This window comes from Sebastes fasciatus, chromosome 15, assembly GCF_043250625.1.
Source record: "Sebastes fasciatus isolate fSebFas1 chromosome 15, fSebFas1.pri, whole genome shotgun sequence".
Classification (NCBI taxonomy): domain Eukaryota; kingdom Metazoa; phylum Chordata; class Actinopteri; order Perciformes; family Sebastidae; genus Sebastes; species Sebastes fasciatus.
Genome location: NC_133809.1, coordinates 25,243,215 through 25,258,928, shown reverse-complemented (window position 1 = coordinate 25,258,928; position 15,714 = coordinate 25,243,215). Strand labels below are relative to the sequence as shown.

Below are 15,714 nucleotides of genomic sequence, written 5' to 3'. Positions count from 1 at the left end.
TGGTTACTTTAATTATCTTGCATTGTTGATAAAAAGCAGTATCCATGGAACAACAGATAAGAGTACAATATCAAACATTTGAATATTCAAAAGTCTATGTTGACTAACACGCAAGTGTCCCAAACACTAGTGGCGGTTATGGACACCCAACAAGTCCTCACTAACCTAATGTTACAATAAGTGTATACACCGATCAGCCATAACATTAAGACCACTGACAGGTGAAGTGAATAACATTGATTATCTCGTTACAATAACACCTGGCAGTGGGGGGGATATATTAGACAGCAAGTGAACATTTTGAACTTTGAATTTTGTGTTGGAAGCAGAAAAAAATGGGCAAGCGTAAGGATGTTAGTGACTTTGACAAGGGCCAAATTGTGATGGCTAGACGAACTGGGTCAGAGCATCTCCAGAACTGCAGCTCTTGTGGGATGTTCCCGGTCTGCAGTGGTCAGGACCTACCAAAAGTGGTCCAGGGAAGGAGTACCGGTGAACCGGCGACAGGGTCAGACCCGAGGCTCATTGATGCACGTGGGGAGCGAAGGCTGGCCGTGTTGTCCGATCCAACAGAAGAGCTACTGGAGCTCAAATTGCTGAAAAACGTAATGCTGATTCTGATAGAAAGGTGTCAGAACACACAGTGCGTCGCAGTTTGTTGCGTATGGGGCTGCGTAGCTGCAGACCGGCCAGGGTGCCCATGTTGTCCTAATGTTATGGCTGATCAGTGTATGTGTGTATGGAGGGGTGTCACAAGGACTTCTCCAGATCGTCGAGAACGTCTGTCTGCAGATGAGGAGGCGTTGCTAGGCAACAGAGCCAGGCATGGGGTGGGTGGAAACGAAGGAGAGGGAACAGAAAACTGGGAGTTTGAGGAGAGAGGCAAGGGGAGAGGGGGGGGCTTGAAAGACAATAATAGAAACCCAGGACTTGAGTGAGAGGAAGAGAATGAGGGATGAAAAGAGATTCGCAGTGCATCTTAAAACCCATAAAATCTCTCCTCCTAAAATACCTCCCTCTTTCCTCTGATTTGAAAGCTGATATTGTGGCTTTTTTCAACAGATGAAGCCAGTGGAAGTCTAACAAATGCACTAAAGGCTCCAGTCTGTGTTTAATTACTGGGGAGCTATGTCAGTAAGTAGTATAATTTAATGTGTGTACTACCGGTACTTGCACTGATGCTACTTCCTAGAATATATCAAATGTAGCTGATAATTGTAATGATGGCATTAATGATAAGCAGACAAAGAGGAAAGACAGAGACACACAGTTAGTAGCTATATTTACATAACAGTCTGAAGTGTATTAATATATCTTGCTGCTTGCTATTAGCAAGCTGCCACTCCAACATTATTAACAGTCAGTCTCCAATCCAGAAAGTTCTTTCTCATACTTGCCTCAAATTCATCTCACACACATTTACACACAATGCATCCTTCACACAGACACACAATCCCCCACTCCTGGCTCCAGCTTTCACCCACATCAATATTTCAGTTTTCACCTGACAGCAAGAACAATGGAGTGGGGAGCCAGTGTGTGTGTGTTTGTGTTAGGGTTGGACATCCCATGCTACTGTATTGGGCAGATTTTCAGTATATTGTCAGTCATTATTTTGTCTTTCTGTCCTCTTTGTCTTTTCCTTCCAAAATAATATACCCCTTCATCACCAAGCTTCATGAGAAACTATACTATATTATGACATTTGTATGCCATACTATACTCTGACTTGCTATTACATAGGCCTACTATACTATGACTTTTTATGAGATTTTCTTATGGCATAATATACTATGACTTTTTATGACATAGGCCTACTATACCATGACTTCTTTATAACAAAGGTCTACTATACTATAAGTTTTTATGACATAGGCCTACTATAGTATGACTTTTTATGACGTAGGCCTACTATACCATGACTGTTTTTCAGAACATTTTGCTACGGCTTAATATACTATGACTTCTTAGAAAAAAGTGATAAAAAAGTCATAGTATAGTATGTCAAAAAAAGTAAAAAAAAAAAGTCATGGTATGGTACGTCGGAAAAAAGTTATGAAATTGTTATACTATAGTATGTCGGAAAAAGTGATAAAATTGTCATAGTATAGTATGTCGAAAAAAAGTACCAAAAAAAAGGCATGGTATGGTACGTCGGGAAAAATTTATGAAAAAGTCATAGTATAGCATGCCGAAAAAAGTGATACAAAATTCATAGTATAGTATGTCGAAAAAAGTGATTAAAAAGTCATAGTATAGTGGGCGGCCTGATAGCTGTCCTATCAATAAAGGCTAGAAAATTCCCCAAAAATAATCACAGACTCAAAAAAGTCATAGTATAGTATGTCGAAAAAAAGTTCTGATAAAGTCATAGAATAGTACGACTAAAAAAGTGAAAAAAGTCATAGTATATTATGTCGAAAAAAGTGATACATGGGCTGTGAAAACAAATATCCCTGTGGGACAAATAAATCACTATACCCTAAAAGTATAGTCCCATAGTCAGTATTTTATTTTACTTAATTAAAAGTAAAGCAGTAGTGTTAGCAGTAAATATAGTAAAATATACAAAGTAAATGTACTCAATGCAAACAAGATTGTGTTAACATGTAGTTTGATTACTGCATTACTGTTGGGGAAGTTAAAATGATGAACATGTTCATATTATGTATCTCCAATTCTGAGGATTTTCATGCTTTCAGAAAAGTTAAAGAATTACAAATGTGAAAATAAATTAAATTCATTTAAAAAAAAAAAATCCTTAGACACGTTGTTACAAAAATACAAATAAATAATAATAAATACAAATGTAATGGGGTCGAAGTAGAACAAAATGAATACATCTGTGGGGCTGAGGTCATGACCTTTAAGGGGGACTAGTGACACCTGAGAAACCAGCAGTAGTAGGGGGGTTGTCGTGCGTGACAGACCGAACTGGGGCTTCCTGACACTCTGGACAAAGCCTGTCAGCGCTGTAATCCTCTGATAAAACACACACAAAGGAGGACACACCTATTCACTGACAGACACACACCTGAGAAAGTAACACACACCGCTGGCCCCAAGCTCACAGCAAGAGGTAACACCACACACAAACACACAGGTTTGTACTATCCAAAAATATGAAGCCTTAAAAAGGTAAATATTTTTTTCTCATCAGAGCATATATTATGAGCAGAAGAACCCAGGGGGAAGAGCATCACTGTTTTCAATATTCAATATATCAAATACAACAAACAGACAAGAAGTCCCACCTATTTTTAACCACTTTTATTATCTTTGTCATTGTAATCATCCTAATTTCAGTCATTCATTTACAGCACAAAGGACTCACTGACAGAGTTCACATCAACAAACTCAGCCAGTTTATCCTTTTATTCCTCCAACTGCACATCAGTAACATCACTCTCCAGAAAATAGAATTATAATTTACTTTCTAAAACAATAACAATACACTTGGACCAATCAAATATACAACAATAATTCTTTGTATTTATAATCAAATGAAAAAAGTATATTCATCTAGCTGTATTTAACATGACTGTGACAGGACACAAAGACGACACAATTACTGGTTGCATTTACACACGACAGAAATCAAATTTTTGAGAAAATGTAAGATTCCTCCCTTATAATTTGTTAAAAATAGAAATGTTACATAGGAGCTCTGGTTTTTCAGCAGTTTACATGAAATTGACCTGCTTACTTGCAACATTATCTTGTTTCTATTTTAGTTTTTGTAGTTGGCACTCTTATGTGTTCAGCTCTTGTAACTACAGCTGCTCATGCTAAAAAAAAAAAAATCTGCTTTTCCAAATAGATCAGCGGTATTAATATATGTAGAATTATTAAATGGGATTTATTTTTAAAGCAATAGTTTAAAATTTTGGGAAATACGCTCATTCGCTTTCTTGCCAAGAGTTAGATGAGGATTCACTCTTTTAATATTAATCTTTTCATCTAACTCTCGGCAAGAAAGCAAGAAAACAAAAAGGTGTATTTCCCAAAATGTCAAACTATTCCTTTAGCTTCATTGCTTCCCTTGGGGAAATTGAATAATAGTGCACATATTAGGAACATTTGTGACATCATAGAATGTCATGGGAATGTGGGTAAACAAAGGAGCATGTAAAGGCTTTAATTTAAAGAACAGACATCCGTCCCTCGGACATCAGCAGTTTCTGAAATCTGATCTCCTGTGTGTGTAAATGCAGCCTGTGATTTGGCATTTAGACTTTACTGATTGATTGATTCTTCAGTTATCTGTTGATCATGTCTGTCAATGCTCCATTAGATTTTCAAAGATCTGGCTGTCCTGAGCCAGCCATACAGTAACCCTGCTCCTCTCCGTATGTACAGCAAGTGAACGTGTGTGTGTGTGTGTGTGTCTGTGTGTGTGTTGAGATAATATTTGGCTTATAAAGGAAACATTAATGAACTAAATAATATGTAAACAAAATGTAAACTTGTAGGCTTCTGAATGCTAGCAACTCAAATGTAATCTTATTTACGTCTTTGAACGGGACAACACTACAGTCAGACACAAATATGCACAGGCAACATGTTTGGCACAAATACACAGACACGAGTGTACATGCACAGACAGGCACACAAGCAGTGTATGCCTTCACACACACAGAAACACACACACATCACACACAGTCAGGGGTCACAGCCACAGCAAGGCATTGTGGGAAGGGTGGGTGGGCAGAGGGAAGCGTGTACAGTATGTTTATGTGTACTATTTGCATTTCTATACAGTGTGTTTGTGTGTATTTACAGTAAGGGTACGGCAGTAAAACCTTGTGCAAGTGTGTGTAGGTGGCATGCAGGCATGCTGTGTGTGTGTGTGTGTGTGTGCGTGTGTATGGGGTGTGTGCAGCTTGCAGGTCCATCATTTGTGCCACTGTGTTACAGTACTGAGGCTATACATGTGAGGGTGTGTGTTTCATAGTGCTCTGGGTATGATGGTGAAGGGCAGGATGGGGCTGCTGGCCTCCAGCTCCAAGGCGGTGAGGAAACACTCGGTGGCAGCGGCGGCGTTTCCCTGAGCCTGCAACACCTCGCCGAGGCTGTTCCACACATCATGAGCCGTACTGAGGAGAGGACGAGGAAAGAGAAGAGAAGAGAAGAGAAGAGAAGAGAAGATTCAAATCACTTTATTTGTCCCAGAGAGGCAATTGTAGAGGCTCGTAGAGTAGTACAATTAACAACACAATACAGGACATTTTGAAACATCTTGAAAGTTAAAAATAATGATACTAATATAGTACTAATACTAGTAAAATACTTAAAATAGTGCAACATAGTGCAGTATACACAGTATACGGTACATATGGATATAAAAAATATAAAAAAAGAATATTAAAAGTATTAAAAAAAAGATAAAAGGAGAGGAGGAGAAAGGGGGTTGGAAATAAGAAAAGAGGAAACAGGAGAGAGGAGAGGAGAGATGGATAAAGAGGAGAGGTAAAGGGAGGGGATGAGGGAGAAAAAAAAAAGGAAAGTAGGGAGAGGATAGGAAAAAAGTAAGAGGATGAGAAGAGAAATCAAGAGAGGAAAGGAGAGGAGGAAAGCAGGAGGAGAGGGGAGAAGGAAGCGGGAGGGGGTAATAGTAGTGAAGGAGAGGAGAGTAGGAAAAAGTAGATGAGGAAACAGAAGACAGAGGAAGCAGAGAAGGGAGGAGGAAATATAAGAGAAAAGAAGAAGAGAGGAGAGGAAAAGGGAGGTGAGAGAGAACAAAAGGAAGAAAGGAGGACACGCGAGGAGGGGAGAGGAGAGGAGAGGAGGAAAAAGGGAGAGGAGGAAACAGAAGACAAAGGAAGAAGAGAAGGAAATGGGAGGTGAGGAGAGAGAAAAAAGGAAGCAAGGAGAGGATAGGAGAAAAGGAGAGGAGAGTAGGAAACAGGAGATGAAGAAACAGAAGACGAAGGAAGAAGAGAAGGAGGAGGAAAAGGAAGAAGAGAGGAGAGAAAAGGGGAGGTAAAAGGAAAGTAAAAGAGGAGGAAGAAGAAGAAGAGAAATCAAGAGTGGAAAAGAGAGGAGGAAGAGGGAGGAGAGGAGAGAAGGAAACGGGAGGAGGTAATAGTAGAGAAGGAGAAGAGAGTAGGAAACAGGAGATGAGGAAACAGAAGACAAAGGGAGAAGAGAGGAGAGGAAAAAGAAGGTGAGGAGAGAAAAAATAGAAGAGAGAAAGGGAAATATTGTAGTGACCTAAAATATAATAATCACCGACATCGCACTGGCAAATACACACACACACGCACGCACGCACGCACGCACGCACGGACGCACGCACGCACGCACGCACGCACGCACGCACGCACGCACGCACGGACGCACGGACACACGGACACACGGACACACGGACACACGGACACACGGACACACGGACACACGGACACCTACCTGTTGACCTGCACAGCATCCCTCAAGACTTTTTCCGACAGGCTGTAGCGCTGCAGCTGGTGGAGAATCACACCCTGTGGAGCGTTAAAGAGAAAAAGACAAAGAATAAAAAAAAGAGGAATAAAAACGGTGGAAGAGGAAGAACATAATTGGGCTCATAGTCATCGTGTTGTGACGAATGTGCACTGCTGTGCATTCTAATTCAGTTTAAGGAAGTCATACCGACAGTGATTACACTCGTGGGAATTTAGAAACTAATGTATTTGCTTTACTTGTAGTGTTGAAAGTAAATCACTGACACGTCACCAAGCAAAGAGCTGGTGTCACCAAGCAAAGAGCTGGTGTCACCAAGCAAAGAGCTGGTGTCACCAAGCAAAGAGCTGGTGTCACCAAGCAAAGAGCTGGTGTCACCAAGCAAAGAGCTGGTGTCCATATATGATGACGGAGCAGCAAATAAGCTGTCCCAACATACTGTACTGTAGCTTCCCCTTTCCCTCACCCCTCCTCCCTGTCTACTCTGGGTGGGAATGAGGGAGGAGAGGAAGAGGATTGGAGAAATCTTTGGGATCCAGCCGGTGACGGTGACAGAACGGAGAGAGGAGTGAGAAAGAGGGTCATGTAGCATGCTGGGGAGGCGACACGCAGCACTCTCCACCAGGAGAAAGAAATATTTGTCACCACTGGTACTGATGGTACTGGCCTCTCTCGCTCAGCTATTCAGATATATTACAAGCTTTTTTCCATGTAAATGTATATAAACCAAGAAGGGCTGATCTTGTGCTTCCTCCATTCTTCAGCACTCGACCAAAAATAAGGATGTACATGCATTAAGGCTATCAAAGTTAATGCGTTAATATCGCGTTAACGCAAAATCGTTTTAACACCACTAATTTTTTCAACGCATTAACGCAATCTAACTTTCGGAGGTTGTAGCGGGCTCAGTTTTAAAGCTAGAGAGAAGATACTGGTGTAACTAGAAAACCTAAGGAATCCATCGATACCAACCATATCATGCTTGCTTGTCGGGAAGGAGGTTAAATAATGCTACAATCGTACGGGGTCCTTTGACCTCTGACCTCAAGATATGTGAATGAAAATGGGTTCTATGGGTACCCACGAGTCGTTTGCCATGTTATGATTTGAGCATATTTTTTTATGCTAAATGCAGTACCTGTGAGGGTTTCTGGACAATATCTGTCATTGTTTTGTGTTGTTAATTGATTTCCAATAATAAATATTTACATACATTTGCATAAAGCAGCATATTTCTCCACTCCCATGTTGATAAGAGTATTAAATACTTGACAAATCTCCCTTTAATGTACATTTTCAACAGATACAAAATGTGCGATTAATCATGGTCAATCATACGATTAATTGTGTTTAAATATTTCAATCGACTGACAGCCCTAATGTGCATATTAAACAAAAGCATGGCCCTGAATCCATCAAGTCAAAGACCTCTAGTTGCCCAGTGGAGAACTGGTATTCCTCTTCTGACAACTGAGGTTGGCAGATTAACAAATATTCAGGAGGAGAATGATTGTGTGAGCTCTGTAGAGTGGATGGTGAGTCTCATTTCCTTTGTATTCTACATACTATGATGATTTTGTGCAAAAAAAAAACACTGAAATCCCATTTTGTCTCAAAAGCCTGGGAAAAAAAGGCAAGATGAATTATTTAAGTAGTTTATTCTCACTTATGAGTGATTTATCATTTTTTGTTGCAGACACACAAAGGACTGAAAGTCTGATTGTAGAAATCACTCAATCTAGTTTTCTTTTTTTTATAAATGTACACACTTCATTCTGGATCTGGCTTATATGAATTTGTGGTTCTTCTAAACCCTGGATATAGTTATATGCACTTGGATTCATTCATGTCATTTGGGGAGAGTGGAGCACGGTGATTCAACACTGATGCAAACTGAGACTTTTATAGTCGACAATAACCAGTTTGGGATGGCAACAGAGGCAGAGAGTACAGTGCTCCAACTGGGACTGAGCCAATAAGAAAGAGGTAGAGGAGCGTACAGAGAGCTAAAGAGGCAGACACTGTTCCCTCCCTACACAGAAGGTCTAATGGGGCTGTCCAGGGGGATTATGGCTGATTACATAAAACACACAAACCCTCAGGCTGTACGGACACAGCGGGCGGATAGGACAAGATTTGTTATGTTCTCTAGAGCGCAAACAAAAGGACGGAGCAGAAGGACGACATCAGAGTCTGAGTGTGTGTGTGTGTGTTTTGTGTATTACCAGTCTCTGCATGGTCTTGACGTGCGTCGGGTTGATGGACAGGGCTTCTTCATACCAGCGTTTGGCCTCGTCTATGTTGCCCCTAAGTTCAGCGATCTGCCCCCTCATGTACAGCACATTATGGGATGTGGGGAAGAGGTTGGAGGCTTCCTGCGTGCAGGCCGTGGCCTCTGCGGGCTTCGACATGCCGGTGTACACCTCAGCTATCAGAGAAACACAGACGGGAGGAGAGATTGCAAACATGGGTGTTTAAGTATTTATTCTATGACTTTTAATATTTTTTTTATGACATACCATACTATGACATTCTTTACGACATTCTATAGCATGACATATTTTGTGTTATATTACACTATGACTTTCTAAATTACATTTTTATGACATACTATACTATGACTTTTTTATTTACTCTTTTGTTACATACTATACTATGACTTAATCATAACATTTTTATGATACTTTTATTACCTTTTTATGGCATACTATAGTATGACATATTTTGTGACATACATACTAAACTATGACTTTTTTATTAAAATGTTTATGGCATACAGTACTATGACATTCTTATAACATATTATATGACATACACTGTGACTTTGTTTGACTTTTTTGTGACATACTATAACTTTTTAATTAAATATTTTGTGACATACTATAGTCTGAGTTTTTTAATTAGTTTTTATGGCATACAATACTCTGCCATTTGTTATTACATTTTATATGCCATGCTATACTATGACATTTTTATAAAAAAATGTTATGACACACTATACTATGCATATGACATTGCTGTGACATACTATACTATGACTTTTTTTATGGCATATTATACTATGACCATTTTTATGAACTATTTAATGCCATACTATACTATAATTTTTTATGGTATACTATAGTACAATTTGTTATGACATTTATTATGGAGTGCAAGTTTCCTATTGTTTTACTAAAATGTGCACTTTGCAGCAGTTTCAAACATCAGTATCTTTGTCAAATCAACTGACAGCTTGGTATAATTACTGAAAACAAATGAGATAATGGTGAATATAACCGGCAGACACTATCTCATAAAATCAAGACTGCATTTCCCATAAATGCTGTTGCTGTGCGGTACAATGCGGATGCTGCCCCATTTATTAAAATTAAGAGCCACAAACAGAAAGCTAAATGTATTTATGGCAAAAAAAACAACGTGTCAATTTGCAAAATGGAGAAGCAGAAAATGAGAGAGAAAACAATCATAGTAGAAACTAAATTGTTCTCCCTCAAACAGCATAAATAAGAAAAACATTTTCAGTATCAAGGACATCTAATGCATTTTGTGTAGAGAGAGAGAGAGATACAAGCAACGAATGAAACAGACAGAGGAAATGAGTTTGAACCGTCTGCTTGTCTGTCCTGTGATTGGATGATTATATTAGCTGTGTCGCCAAGCTGGAAATGACCACCTCTGACAGGAAGCAGCTGGAGAGATAAACTGCCTCTGTATATGTCTATGTGTGTGTGTGTGTGTGTGTGTGTGTGTGTGTGTGTGTGTGTGTGCGTGTGTGTGTGTCTGCATGTGTGTGTGCGTGTGTGCTGTCTGCATGTGTTTATGTATACTCTGTGGTCTGCTTATGTTTGTGTCTGCTGGTGATGCAGGAATGAGAATGAGGGCTGGAGTGTACTCTAAAGGTAATCTAATCTGCTGTCATTGCAAAGGCCGACTGCAAACTGTCCTACAAGCCAGTGCCATTACACTCACTACAACTTCAAGTCTGTTTGTTTGATGGCTTCTATGCTAGGAGGAAGATCGTGTATGCATCATATCATATTTAGTATAGAGTACTATCAGCCAAACATTTATATTATTGTGTAACGAAAGGGTATTTATAGACTCCAAATGTAAAAAAAACACCTTCTTCCTACTAAATATACTGGAAATGTATAAACAGTGATTTTTCCTTTTTTGATTTGTCTTATTTGAAGGATTTTAAAAAGATGAAAGTATCCAGCATTTCACTTATTCGAGGGATTTTGAAGGCTTGAGGAGGTGAAAGTATTACGGATTTTTCCTTATTTGCACGATCTGAGAGGTAAACATGTCCAGTATTTTATAAGAAAATGCATTAAAAAACAAGTTTGAAAAAATAAATTAATTAAAGAACAATTTCCTGTAACAGACTCTTTTCTTTATCACTTTAGGAGGCTCTCACATCAGGGGCCAGGGGCCCGGATCCGAGTAAACTTGACGCCAAAGTCCAGTTCGTTTGATTAGTGTAAACACTGTGTACTGTGTACTCGGGCACGGTTCGACGAACACTTGAAATCTCGAGGACGGTTCATGTGTGCTCCGCTTCACATCAGGTGTGATAAACAATTGTACCAAAATACGGAAGTGGACTGCTTTTTAACACGAGTAGCATTCAGCAAGTAGTATTGAAAGGGCTGGCTTTTTTCAATGCCGCCGATTTACTCCGAAATCTGCATATGCGCACAGCATGCGCCGGTCTCATCCTCTGAACTGCACAGTGCATGGGTGATAAAGCAGGAAGGCAGGTGAGAGGTTCGTTCTTGTCTCCAATATATAAACAATAGTTGGCATAATGTAAAGTACGACTCATATGGGTTTGAGATCTAGAGATCTACTAAAGTAGGGCCAAAGATTTTGCCCTTTTGGAACTAATGGAATTAGTCTATTGAGCACAGTCTAGCTTATTAGCTCACCTTCCTCAGGATAAAGTCAGCAGAAGACAAATATGGTCTGTCTTGTTGATGCTCTCCAGGTTTTAACCACCGCATTACTTGCTTGCATTTCAATACTTGGACTCTGTGTCCACGGTCCACTGGACTTCGACCACACTGTCAATCATTATACCAAATTTGAAGTTCCTACGTGAAATAGTTTCAGAGTTCTGCTCCGGAAACGGAAGTGTGACACGCAGAGCGCTAAATACCCCCGACTACGTTGTCGCGGGGGTATAATTATACAATGTACATCAGTAAAGATTTTCAACTTGAATCAAGATCTGATGTGTAATTTAAGTTTTCCCTTAATTGTTTTGAGCAGTAGATGTTTTTACAATGTTTTTTTATGTGGATGTGGCCAGACAGGAACCACATTCATTACCTTGTCTAGTCTTTCGCTCTCTGTAGACCCGATTTTAAAAAAAAGTACTGAAATCTCTTTTTAAAATAAAGAGAAAAATACCAGCCCAGCGCCTATATCTGTTGCACTTTCATGAATGTAACGGTTATGTACGTGTGCATACCTGCATGCAGCCAGATCTGAGCCAGGGTCATCCAGGGGTGCAGGGATCCATGTTTGGGGGCGCTGCTCTGCAGAGAGGAGGCTACCTCGGACAGAGCCTGCTCTACACGACTGGCTGCTATAGACGTAGCGTGAACCGAGCCTGGAGGGAGAGAGTCGAACCGTTACACATCGTCATCTCCTAGGAGGTACTGACTCACTACTGCAGCAGCACTAAGGCAGCCATGTGCCACAACGCAGGGTTTTAATTCAGCCAAACACAACGGCAGATTTCGCTGAGTCCCACAACTTCAGAACATGAAACAGTGAAATCTGGAGCGTTTGGTTGCAGTTAAAAGCTCAAAACTCTGGGCCCACATCGGCACAGTTTCCTGTTCCTGCACTAAAGCCTTTAATCAGTCCACACCATTCCACACGCTGCAACACACAGTGTTATGGCCTTGGATTAAGCAGGTTAAAAATGATTAATTTATGCACCGCCATGCATAAACACCGCATCAATCTGCACTCTGCCGATTAGTAATTGCAAGAAGTGTGTCTCGGATTTTGTCTCTGTGTTTAAATTACATCACATTATTACAGGGACGCAAAATGGTCACCACATGGGACTGCAGATGCACGCTGCAGATCTGTGAAAGCAAAACATAATATGATATCTGTGTTGTCCACTCCCATAATATTTTTCACATATTATCATATCCTTCTAATGTTACATGTAAGGGATAATTTACAGCGAGCCGGTCATTGTGGTGAAATAAACCCCGACAGGGCGATGCAGCACCCTGACGCGAAGTGGAGGAGTCTTGCATCGCCCTGAAGGGATCTATTTCACAACAATGACCCGCTAGCTGTACATTATCCTGCTTATTACACGGCTACTTACTTTGGAAATAATAATTTGACACAAAAGTAGTCTGCCAGAGTCCGACATCAGAACTGCGCCCATAGAAACGGTCTGTTATACATAGCAACGGTCTGTTATAAAGAAATAACAGACCGTGGAATGCTGTGATTGACCCGATTGACCAATCAGAATCAAGTATTCAATGAAGCCGTGTAATAAAAAACATATAATGTATATGAATATCTTTGACTTGCCACTTGTCTTCTGTATTGTCATACATGTTCTTTTTGATAAAGTGATACTCTGCTCTTCCGAGTGTCAATTACAACTGATTCCAATGAGGGCCAAAATAAAGTACTAAAACGTCTAGAAACTTCTCGCCATTTTGCCCATATTTTCATGCGTGATTTTGACTAAAATTATCAGATAAATATTGACTCAACAATGATGACTTAATCCACTATGATCTCTGCTATGTGTGCAATTTAGATTTTGATTAGATTTGCTTTTACAATTTTAACATTTAAGATACATTTTGCATATTTCCTTCATTAAATGCAGTAAAATATAAATACTAACTATGCCATGATTTATAAAAAAGATTGTGAAAAATAATAACTGACATAAAGACAGTGCTAGACAACATTTTCGCTTTCGACTTGTTATATAGAAGTCATGTCAATTGCAGCCTGAAGGCATTAGATAACATCCATAACTATGGGCCTTTTTATCCTAAACATGGACTAAATTAAAAATGCCTGACTGTTGCAGCTGGAATAAAAGCTCTACTTTAATAAAACATCTCCCACAAACCTTCTCTTATTATTTTGGTGGTCTAAACTCAAAAATACTCTCCCTCTTTTCACTGCATTGATATGAACTGTGTGTTTGTGTGTTAGGGGACAGGAACTACCCCATGTGTAAGAGATGAGTGAGATAAGGATAAAAAGAGGAGATTTTAATAATACAGCTCTGTGTGTGTGAGAGAGCAAAGAGAGCAAGACAGTGTTGCTGATAAGAGGCTTTAAAAAAAGGATCTCTCTCTGGCACACAACACAAATGTATTTGAAGTTGAGCAGCCTGGTTTGAAGGGCTTATTGTAAGAAATAATATATTAGATGGCAGCATGCAGCAGCCCAGCCTAGTGCAGCACATTCAGAGATGTTACAGTATGTTGAAACAGGACAGCCTGTATTGCTCCCTAAATTCAACTCATGGTAATGAAATTCTAAATAACTTTTGCTTGGTGATTAGTGAGTGTCTACAAATCAATCTGTCTGCCAGTTTACTCAAAGGTCACAGAAAACTCACTGATACTTTGAGGCCTTTCATCAATCTCTCCATTTGTCTCTATCCAACTCATTTCTGCCCCTACATCCACCCCTTTTACTTTCCTGAATACACTGTTTGTTATCAGGCACCTTAAGGCTTATACCTCATATAGACAGTACGGCACATGGCCTTTACAGTGACAAAAGTAAGTGTTCAGCTGTTCAGTCAGTGATTAGTTGGGAAAAGAGGAACAAAAGTGGCACTGTATATTTTCATATGGATTGCTTTCACTTATACCATTTTGTGCCCCTAATATTCAAGTCGATCTATCGACTGTATATTTATAAAAATAAATAAATAAAAGTGACAAAACTATGGAAGTCCTGAAAGACAAGTGAGAAAAACAAATTCTGGTGATCCATTTTCTAAGTCTGATCTAAATAGTTTTCTGTCCTGTGTTTATAACTTAAAGGGGTAACTTTGGTATTTTTCAACCTGGACCCCAATTTCCCATGTTCCTGTGTCTAAGTGACTAATGAGGAAACAATTTTTGAAATTGGTCCAGTATCGATGGAGTACGCCGCAGACGGCAGCCGCTAAAAGGGCTGTAAAGTAACAATTCGGGGTAACTCTTCACCATCAATTTACGCTCACTTAAGATGGAATGAAAGGTAAAAAAAACGTTTTAGTTTATTTTTAGAGTCCTTTTCCATAATGTTGTCAGACATTATCATGACTTAACCTTAAACACAGGAGACAAAAACATTTTAGATCGGACTTTGAAAATGGTTCATCAGAATTTTTTTTTTTCTCACTGGCCTCTCAAGGCTTCCGTACAAAACCGGGACACATGAGATTTAAAAAAACAAAACAATATATAGAAACAAGTTTTCGCTCAGTGACATCTACACATTTGCCTACAGACTACTGAGGAAGCTTCCTGAAGTGGCTTGTGCCTAACGTGTGGACAATTCACACAGCAACACATGCACTAAAGCTGCTCACTGAATTAAAGGAATACACTGACTTACAGGAAAAAATACTACTAAACACAACACCGTTAACTGGTTAGTATGCGTTTCCCCTCTGTGCTTTCAGTGTAATGCACAAGGTGCTTAAATGTTAGTATAAATGGCAGTAAACCAACTAAATCTCTGTAATCTTTCTCATGCCGTCAGTACAGTCAGTACCGGTATTTGTCAATACTACAGCCACATTTCACAGATGATTAGCGCTTCATGCAGGAAGCTGCTTCTTCCTCTCCTTTCTGGTGTTCGCTCTGTGAGCATTTGCTTTCTTTTGCTTTACTGAAAAGGATAAACATGTCAGAAATGGTACCTCCGTCTGCCTTTTACAACTCAATGTGCTGTAAAGCATTCCAAAAGCTTTCCAGCAAAATCCAAAGTTTGTTTCTTGAATACTATCACATTGCTTTGTTCTGATAAATTGAAGCATGTGTATGCACAGCAGTGTTTTTGCAGAGATACTCCCTTAAGCCATTGTATTCCTTTAAATCATATACCACCAACTTGATAGAAATTCAGTACAATTCTCCTGGAAACTGGCTGGGACATCAAGTTAAAGCACAGGATATATGTACAGATTTTCTTCGTACAGATATCGTACATATATCGGATCCTCGTCAGGAAAAGGGAGGTCGACAGGGACCAAAGGATGGA

General features: G+C 39.6%; 1 protein-coding gene across 1 annotated transcript in view; it reads right to left on the bottom strand.

The window, feature by feature from the left end:
• Positions 1 to 3,257: 3,257 nt before the first annotated feature.
• ttc7b (tetratricopeptide repeat domain 7B) overlaps positions 3,258 to 15,714 on the bottom strand; it is a 33,072-nt gene continuing 20,615 nt past the window's right edge. The window contains exons 18-21 of the mRNA XM_074661635.1: positions 11,921 to 12,061; positions 8,667 to 8,869; positions 6,409 to 6,482; positions 3,258 to 5,096 (exon numbers count right to left, since the gene is read on the bottom strand). Of these exons, the coding sequence (XP_074517736.1) occupies positions 4,949 to 5,096; positions 6,409 to 6,482; positions 8,667 to 8,869; positions 11,921 to 12,061 (566 nt within the window). The 3' untranslated portion in view covers positions 3,258 to 4,948. The remainder of the gene's footprint in view (positions 5,097 to 6,408; positions 6,483 to 8,666; positions 8,870 to 11,920; positions 12,062 to 15,714) is intronic.